Genomic DNA, 10,344 nt, shown 5'->3' on the forward strand with positions numbered 1-10,344 from the left:
ATTTTGTAATAGGGGATGTTCCTATCATCAGAGCAGTTTAAAGGACCTAATTGAAAAGGGAATGTTGTTTTTTTGTTTTTTTTTTCTTCTTCTTTTTTTTAGTTCAAAAAGAGCTAGACCAGTCTGAGCTTGACACGTTGAAACAGTATGACACGTCCCGGTCCTGTTCCTCCACTCAAGTCAAATTTACTTATGTAGCACTCTTCACAATGGACAACATTTCAAAGCATCTTTGCTGAAAAATATTGCAATAATAATTCCCCAAATTCCAGAAGGTGCTCATTTGGAAGTTCAATTAAAAGAAAATGATGTCTTGGTACGTTTTTCTGTAAACCCCAGCAAGTTAGCCAAAGGCAAGGAACGAAAAACTTCACAAGGTGTCAGAAGTGGAGAAAAAGCAAAACCCTGGGAGAAACCTCAACTTTCCTGACAGTTTTCCACCATCCTAAAAAACATCCTTAAAAATATCCTTTAAAAAACAGCTACTGTGGTATAGACACTGAAAAGCATCAAGAGGCCAAAGTTTGTAGGCTACATCAGTTTATCTAACTGAAGAAAAAAAAAAAAAAAAAAAAACAGACGGTCTTGTACAAGCGCCCCTTAAAGGCTGAAATTCAACTCTTTTTACAACAGATTTTTAAACACTGTAGGCATCATACATTTGCCAACATGGTAAATGGTTATAGAGAAAAACTGGAACAACTTTGGGTAGGTTTACATGACAATGATTGTACTAAAAATGTAGAGCTTTTTCCTTGGTTTTTGAAAAATTTCACATACAGACAACAATGATCCTAAAACAGAGTTCACACAGATCTGAAAAAAAACGAATTAAAACAATGTGTAATTCATACCAGGCCACTAGTTGGCGATGTCAGCTACACATCTGCACACATATACACATTTACTGTAAGTATATACTCGCAGATGCCTATCCACCTTTTTCCTGACGTAAAACTGGGCGCCGCCATTTGTAAATTCTATGGGTCTAGCTTCTGGTCTCATTTGCGTCAAACTATTTTTAGCTGTACAAAACCGTTTGTTTTGCTGCCTGATATTGACAGTTGATGTGTCCTATCATATTATTTTAATCTGTTATCTTAATTAAGAACACACTGGTTTGTACTTCAAACAATTTTACCGTGTACTGCACGTTGTTATTCTCCTCGTTATTTACACATAGTGGCTAATGAAACCGAAGTCTCACCCATAGGCTTACTTCCGCGTTGAGGAAAAAGGTGGATAGACTGAACACCTAATGACTGAACACACAATAAGCATTTGCACAATATTTGGAGTTATAACAAATTTGCTTTTTGCAGTTTAGGCTACACAGAGACGATAATGGTATTGTTTTCAGAAACTTGCACTCTGAAGCCTGTTTTCAAGCCCCCACAATTCATTGTCATGTAAATGAACGGCCAAAACACATAAAACGTTTTCCGTATTTAGCTGATTCACACACTACCAGACTTTCAAGTTGCTCCAAACAAACTCACGTTGCTAGGAGAGGCATGACAAATCAAAACAACACGTGTTCTAAAATCAGCTCCAAATATTAAACATGTTTCATGTCCTCAGACTGGATGAAATCAGAGTCTGAAGCAACAAAATGAGTTGTGTGTGTACAGAGCTTGTGCCCACCATACACTGCGTGATTTTGTGTTAAATCTGTCAAGCCCGACTGCCCGAACTCTGCAACTGGCTCTGACTCTCGCCAACTAGTGTCCACTCGTCCAGACTGCAAATCTGGCCTAAAGTCATGTTGTGTGTTCCAGACTGAAGTCTATGTCAGACAGATCAAACCTGATTGTCAAGGGAGTTTCTGTGGACTGTTTGCCAGCGATGGATTTGGGTTGAATGATATTAAATAAAATAATATTTTATCTAATATTTTTCTGCATTAATTCGCTGCAGTAATGATTTTAATTTGTTAAAAATGTATATATGTAATTAATTTAAATTAGATTTTTTAAAAAGCAATGACAGCCATAATGTTTTATGTCATTGGCACAGCACTGAGTGACTGAAATGAAATCAGGTTAAACTTTTTTTTTTTTTACTTTTTTTTTTTACATTTATATTTATACTTTATTTTTATATTTTCTCTTGTCACTTTTAGTATTTTTTGTTCTGTTATTTTTATTTGTTTTGTTTATTTTTAAGTATGTCTAAAAAAAGTGTTTATATATTATAACTTAGATAAGTTATTATATATCAGATATTTTATTTATATTTGTTTCTATTTATCTTAGATTATATAGTTTTGGTTATTTTAGCACTTTAAGAAGAGTTGCCTTTCAGCCAGCTGAAATAAAAAATAAAAAAAATATCACATTTTGAGTTAACATTTATTTTGATTCAAATAACCAAAATAACTGTGGGTTTTAGTGTTGCATGGTGGTGATTGCATTCATAAAGGCCTTAGTTTCTAATAGGTTTTTTCCCTTGTGATGCACCTGCACTGAGAAGCATTCAGTTCAAATCAGCAGTGTGATTTGGAGATGATGGGAAGGAAATTGTTTGCTCTGTTTGGTTCGCATCTGCCTCCAGGCAGGTCAATCAATGCACTGCAGTAGTGTTGTGCAAGAGCGCCCCCAGGCTGCAGTGTCACTAGCTCGCCTAATGCTCTGTTCAGCTCTAATCAATTTCTTTCTTTTCCACTTTTTTCAAAGTTGTTTGACTAATGACCTATGAGAAAATAGGTCTGGAATAGATGGAAAATCAGAAGCGTGTGGGAGAACGACATGAAATGGAGTTTGAAATGAAATTAAGCGCATTTACACGACGTGTTTCAGGGACACATACACAGTGTTTTTGTCTTTGTGACGGACTGAACGCAGATTAATTCACATTTAATTGCACAACGCAAACACGATTTTCCTTGCCAGGGTTCATTAGACACGAAAAATCAATATTTTGATGCGAAGAAAACCAAGAAAGAGTACAATGATTTTCCTTGCAAACCATCATTTTTACACCAGCTTGACTTTCTAAAGTAAGCGCGAGAGCAGAAATCATGGTTATTCTGGGTTGTTGCCAAGACTGTTATGTAGTTGCTAAGGAGTTTTGAGTCTGAATGGCACATTGCTAAGTTGTTGCTAGGAAGTTGGTTTAAAGAGTACACCTTCAAGCCTCATATTCAGTGTACGTCTAATGGATTTTTGCTTATCTTTTGGCCACCAGTAAAAAACTAACAAAAATTGTGCATGATTGCTTTAAGAAATAACAGCAGGCAATGTGGGTCATTATTCACAAATGGTGCGTGGTGAGTTACTAAACTTTGTTTTGGCTGTGCAATGATTCACTGAGACAATTTCTAGACTTTGTCTCTGATTTCAATCCAGTAGGATCGCTTAAGTGCATTCAGTAAAGCGTGACTGTATCCAATAAGAGCAAAAAGCCCAAACTAATGGCTTCCTGACAGAAATGATATTGTTATTATACACTATGAGATCAGGTTTTATCTACTCATCTGTTGTTTTATGGCTCATTCCTGTTCCTGTAGTATTTGAACCCTTTAATTTAAAAAATAAATATGCTTGTGTTGTTTTTAAAGAAATAGGCTACTATGGCTTATTCACACTATGGCAGGAAAATGAACAGGATGATGGATATCAACTTGATATTTTGATTCTATTAGAATGATTTCTATTATTTTATCTGCTTTAAAGTGAGTCAAACCAACTAATGCCACAAATTCATAATTCATAGAATACCTAGTGATTTTGTGTTGGTGCTGTTGCAGTTTGTCCCTCTGGAATGATGTCACTTCCTGACGGATGATGTCTGTAAGACACCTTTTAGTGAAATGGATTTTTACAAAGAAACCCTATAAAATAATTTAACATATGTTTGAGCAGAGAATCATAAATGTTCATATTGCCTAATAAATAGCGTGTTTTTCATGTTATAAATGAACAGCCACACAAATAAAATGACTTAAAATCCACCAATGCTTAGTTTAAAGTGAAATTTTGATTAAAGAAAACTAATTCACATGACTCCATCTTTTAAAAATAGTCAGTTTAATATTTTCTCCAGTATATTAGTAAGAAGGACATGTAAATGTACCATTAATTATCTTTAAAATGAACTATAGTTGTGTGTTTGTCCGATTAAATCACTTTTGTATCGGTCTATATGAATGCATTGTGATATATTATTTAATACCCATAACAGCTTTCATGGTTTATGAGATGGTTGTATTCACAAACAGAATACTGTAGGTTCTCCTGATTATCCGAGGCTTTAATCTGTCAGATCTGTGGGTAAAATGTCAGGGTCATGTAAGTATTCTCACTATCAGAGGAAACTGACTGCTGGGTTGCTAAGGAAACGAGAAGACGTTTGGCTCAAGGCAAGGACCGCTGGAGGTGTTCGAATGTTTTCAACAGAATTAACAGAGAGCACCGAAGTTCATCAAGAGCAGCACGCTTAGGCTGGCTGCGTTATCTGCTGCATGTTAAACAGCCATATTCCAATTAAGGCGCATGCTGCATGTGAATGTCAGGCGAGCTATATTTGTCTAGTCTTTCTCAGCACTTCATCTCCTCGTAATGTGTTTGGGTGGCATGTGTGCTAGTCAAATAAAACCTCTGGACATCCAGGGTGCATTAGCACAGGAAGGACGGGTGCAGGCAAAGCAGTCTGACTGCCACAAAATTTGGCTTTAATTTACATTGGGCACATCTGAATAATTATACAATATAATTGAGAACAGCAGGTTTAAGCAGATGCCATTCGGCGTATGGCATAGAAACAAAGATTAATACATATTCAAATCTCAGTTTCTTTCCTTCCAATAGCCTACTGAATATGTGCCTACAGCCCTGTTAAAATATGTTCAAAAAGGTCAACCTCTAATAAATGTTCATCTACATCCCATCAGTCTGAAATATTTAACGCAATTATTTATTTTTGGTGTGAAAAAGGCAGATTTTCTATAAACTGTGTCCTGTAATACCCATCATGCAAAATAAATGTACACAAAAATAAAGCAGATAGATAGATAGATAGATACTGTAGATAGATAGATAGATAGATAGATAGATAGATAGATAGATAGATAGATATTTTTTGTATATTTTTGAAGATATTTAAAAAATATATTTATATTTTAAATGCACTTATTTTGTCATATATAAAATATATTATTCATATATTTCACAGTCTAAAAAAAAAAAAAAAACTTTATTTGTTGTCTATAACACATGTGAACATCTTGGAATAAAATCTGCAACATACTTTAAATTGTTCCTATATATACAGGTCCTTCTCAAAAAATTTGCATATTGTGAAAAAGTTAATTATTTTACATAATGTAATGTTAAAAATTAAACTTTCATATATTTTAGATTCATTGCACACCAACTGAAATATTTCAGGTCTTTTATTGTTTTAATACTGATGATTTTGGCATACAGCTCATGAAAACCCAAAATTCCTGTCTCAAAAAATTAGCATATTTCATCCAACCAATAAAAGAAAAGTGTTTTTTAAATACAAAAAAGTCAACCTTCAAATAATTATGTTCAGTTATGCACTCAATACTTGGTCGGGAATCCTTTTGCAGAAATGACTGCTTCAATGCGGCGTGGCATGGAGGCAATCAGCCTGTGGCACTGCTGAGGTGTTATGGAGGCCCAGGATGCTTCGATAGCGGCCTTAAGCTCATCCAGAGTGTTGGGTCTTGCGTCTCTCAACTTTCTCTTCACAATATCCCACAGATTCTCTATGGGGTTCAGGTCAGGAGAGGTGGCAGGCCAATTGAGCACAGTAATACCATGGTCAGTAAACCATTTACCAGTGGTTTTGGCACTGTGAGCAGGTGCCAGGTCGTGCTGAAAAACGAAATCTTCATCTCCATAAAGCTTTTCAGCAGATGGAAGCATGAAGTGCTCCAAAATCTCCTGATAGCTAGCTGCATTGACCCTGCCCTTGATAAAACACAGTGGACCAACACCAGCAGCTGACATGGCACCCCAGACCATCACTGACTGTGGCTACTTGACACTGGAATTCAGGCATTTTGGCATTTCCTTCTCCCCAGTCTTCCTCCAGACTCTGGCACCTTGATTTCCGAATGACATGCAAAATTTGCTTTCACCCGAAAAAAGTACTTTGGACCACTGAGCAACAGTCCAGTTCTGCTTCTCTGTAGCCCAGGTCAGGCACTTCTGCCGCTGTTTCTGGTTCAAAAGCACACGCCTGTGCACGGTGGCTCTGGATGTTTCTACTCCAGACTCAGTCCACTGCTTCCGCAGGTCCCCCAAGGTCTGGAATCGGTCCTTCTCCACAATCTTCCTCAGGCTCCGGTCACCTCTTCTCGTTGTGCAGCGTTTTTTGCCACACTTTTTCCTTCCCATAGACTTCCCACTGAGCTGCCTTGATACAGCACTCTGGGAACAGCCTATTCGTTCAGAAATTTCTTTCTGTGTCTTACCCTCTCGCTTGAGGGTGTCAATGATGGCCTTCTGGACAGCAGTCAGGTCGGCAGTCTTACCCATGATTGCGGTTTTGAGTAATGAACCAGGCTGGGAGTTTTTAAAAGCCTCAGGAATCTTTTGCAGGTGTTTAGAGTTAATTAGTTGATTCAGATGATTAGGTTAATAGCTCGTTTAGAGAACCTTTTCATGATATGCTAATTTTTTGAGATAGGAATTTTGGGTTTTTCATGAGCTGTATGCCAAAATCATCAGTATTAAAACAATAAAAGACCTGAAATATTTCAGCTGGTGTGCAATGAATCTAAAATATATGAAAGTTTAACTTTTATCATTACATTATGGAAAATAATGAACTTTTTCACAATATGCTAATTTTTTGAGAAGGACCTGTATATATATATATATATATAAATGTGCTCTAAACACATATTGTTAAGTTACTGAATGTAGAATTGTGATAACATAAAGCTTACTATATCAGAAAGTAAATGACTCTGGCTGAATGATCACCACACCAGTGTTTGAATCATGCTTTTTCCAGTATTTTACCATGTTTTTGTGCATGTGCACCTGTATAGATGTGCATGTGAGTGTAAAAATAAACAAAATGACATACCTACCGGATCCCAATTGCCATTTGAGTTGAACCACAATGTCTGGATGGTGGTTAAAATGATTAGTCATGCTTCTGTGCCATAAAACACACTGCTTTAAATATGGTTACGGTCAGTGTCTGAAATCATCCTTCAAATCTGGGCTCATAGCTGGAGTATAAAAGACAGGCTGCTATTGTCAAGAGCTTTCAGCACCAACCATAGCAATTCAGCTTCAATTTTCTCCCTATCATTTACTATTTCTTAAAAAAAGAAAAAAAAAAACGCATTTCACAATGACGACAGAACATCATTTTCTGGTATTTTTATCTCCTAAATGCACAAGGGGCTTGAGCACAGTGAAGATGAGAGAAAATATTTAAGGCCTCCAAAACAAGGTACTTAAATTTTATTTTTGAAGGAATTGGAACTCTTTTTAGTGTATGCATGTTTACAGGGAAAATGTATGCTCTCATATTCATTTAGTGTATGATGTGCCATGTTTTTACTAGAATGTGAGTCAATAGTTTTTATAGAGCTGGAAAAGAAATTAAATATCTAGCAGGTAAGAGCATTTGATCTTTTTTGATGAGAATCTCTGATGAGTACTCTGAACTTTGAGTGCAGACTTTGGTATCTTTATAGTTTTATTTTGGTATTTTGTATTATTATTTATCATTTTTTTTTAAATAGCTTATGCTTTTAAATTTTAGTTTTCATTTTAATTTTAATGTTGTAGTGTGCCTTTGTCTTTTTAAAATTTGTTTATATATATATATATATATATATATATATATATATATATATATATATATATATATATATATATATATATATATATATATATATATTTATTTATTTATTTTTAGCTTTATTTTTATTTTAGATTTAGTACTTCACCATAATCTTAAAGTTTTATTTTTAAACAAACTTTGAGTATTTTGTAAACATTACACAGACATATATATTATTAATATTATTATTTAATATTATATTAATATTATTATTATTATTGCTTTATTTTAATAGATTCAGTTAACAATAACACAGGTTTACAGATAACATGTTTGTGTTCATATACATTTATGTATTTTTTAACCTTTTATATTTATAATTTTAGTTTCCTTTCTAAAAAAATATTTAGCTAAATTTATTTTTATTTCAATTAAACTTTTATTTTATTGTAAAGGTTCCAAGCTAACAGGTTTCATTTAAGTTTTTCATCAAATTTTTTATTTTACTTCATAATTACTGAAAACTATTTTTTATATTTTTGGTAAACAGTAACAACACTGTTTCTGGTCCTCTGGGGTCTTTTTCTCAGGGGAAACATCTAAAGATCTAAATGTAATGTCTCTGCAGAAATAGAACTGTATTAAAGAGATCTCTTTTCTTTCCTATGTGTATGTTGAGACCACCGCACTTGTCCAGAGGGGGCGATCAATCATGCTGTCGTCCTTGGACAAACTCGCGGCCTGGGTGCTGACCGGCTTCTTGGCGATCCTCACCATCTTCTTCAACATGTACCTGCTTCTGATCAACCAGAGGAACTACCGGAAGAGTGCGAAGCACAGACTGAACCCAGCCGACTTCATCATCACAGCCATCTCCCTGGCCAGCATCTCCCTGCAGGTTCTCACGTACTTATGGCAGACACTGGATGTGATCGACACTGTGTGCCGCATCAGCTTGGCGGGGGCCATCCTGCTGGTGCTCATCTTCAGTGTCAAGTTCATCATCTTCTGGAGCACGGCGTTCCTGACCTTCTACTACGGCACTAAACTGGTGGTGGAGCCCGTCCACTGCTACACGCGCATCCAGGAGGCCATCGTCAAACACGTCCACATGGCCCTGGCAGTGATCGTGGTGAGCGGCTTCGCCAATTGCGTTCCTCTGCTGAGCGTGTTAACCTACTACAACGGCACCAGCAGCGGACTGAGTGACTGCGGGTCCATCATGCCCACCGACACCACCGGACTCGCCTACATCTTCTACTACGTGATCATCTCCGACATCATTCCGGGAATTGTGATGGTCAAATGCAGCATTTCCATCTCGTACCACCTGGCCAAACATCTGCTGGACATGAAGGCCAGCAGCAACGGCGCCCACGGGCCCAAGCTCGGCACACAGATGCGGGTCATCAAGATGACTCTCAGTATGGTGGTGGTGTACGTGATCTTCCTGATCGTGGACATCTTCGCGCAGATGACGGTGGTGCTGATGAGGCAGAACACACTGGCCCTGACCGTTCTCTTCGCCAGCATCTACACCACGGTCAGCGCGTCCGTGCTGGTCTACGGGAAGAAAAGCTACTGGAAGGAACTGATCGCATCCTATAACCTGTTTTTAGACGAGTACCCTTGTTTCAGCAGCATGAAGGTGGAAGAAGTCAAAACAGAACCGCATGAGCACAGCCATGGGCACTGAGCTTGATAGAAATGATATAGTTTTGGAGCTTCTTGCTATTTTTCCTGAGAGAGACCTGGTGAGAACTCTTCCGAATCTGCACGGCATCTGACTTTCGGATCTTCAAATGGTCTGCAGAAAAAGTGATTTTAAATATACAGTAGGCACAACACAATGTCTGAATGGTATTGCAATAAACAACTAAATATTAAAGCAATTGGCAACTATTTGTCTTTAAAATAAAGGTCAGTTGCTTTGGTAATTTTTATCTTATACATTGACATTCAGAAATAAAACTATCCTATACTCTTAAAAATAAAGGTTACAAATGGGGGTTTTCACAGCGATGCCATAGAAGAACCAGTTTTGGTTCCCAAAAGAACCTTTCACCGAACAGTTCTTAAAATAACCATTTTTTCTTAGTGTGAAGAACATTCTAATAATCTAAAGAACCTTTTGTGGAATGAAAAAGTTCCATGGATGGTAAAGGTTCTTTGGGGAACCACTGATGCCAATAAAGAAACTTTATTTTTAAGTGTAATCTTAATACTTTCTATCAATCATAAAGTATTTCTAAACATCTGCATTTATTTAATCAGAGATCCAGAGTTTAGTTTAATAGAAATGATATAGTTGTAGCTTTTTGCTATTTTTCCCCGAGAGACCCAGTAAGAAGTCTTTAAAAACTTAAACCTTAACTAAAAAAAAAAAAAAAAAAAAAGCAAGTGGCAGCTAAACTTTACTGAGATATTAAACTTTAATGTGCTAATTTTCTTTAAAACAAACACTTGCTTTCTTTGTTCATCTAATGCAATGACATTCAGACATTTTAAGCGTGGCATAAGTGTTTTAAATTTATTTAAATAAAAGTTATAAAATATTTATACATATTT

General features: G+C 36.3%; 1 protein-coding gene across 1 annotated transcript; it reads left to right on the forward strand.

Annotated features, from left to right (window-relative positions):
- Window positions 1-8,459: 8,459 nt before the first annotated feature.
- LOC109094715 lies at window positions 8,460-9,671 on the forward strand. The gene has a single exon (XM_019108434.2). The coding sequence runs from the start codon at window positions 8,489-8,491 to the stop codon at window positions 9,470-9,472; it is 984 nt and encodes a 327-aa protein (XP_018963979.1). The 5' UTR covers window positions 8,460-8,488; the 3' UTR covers window positions 9,473-9,671.
- The last annotated feature ends 673 nt before the right edge of the window (window positions 9,672-10,344 follow it).

The sequence above is a fragment of the Cyprinus carpio genome, chromosome B8 (genome assembly GCF_018340385.1).
Source record: "Cyprinus carpio isolate SPL01 chromosome B8, ASM1834038v1, whole genome shotgun sequence".
NCBI lineage: Eukaryota > Metazoa > Chordata > Actinopteri > Cypriniformes > Cyprinidae > Cyprinus > Cyprinus carpio.

Coding starts and splice junctions, on each gene's coding strand:
- LOC109094715 (XM_019108434.2), top strand. CDS start 8,489: ATGCTGTCGTCCTTGGACAAACTCGCGGCCTGGGTGCTGACCGGCTTC.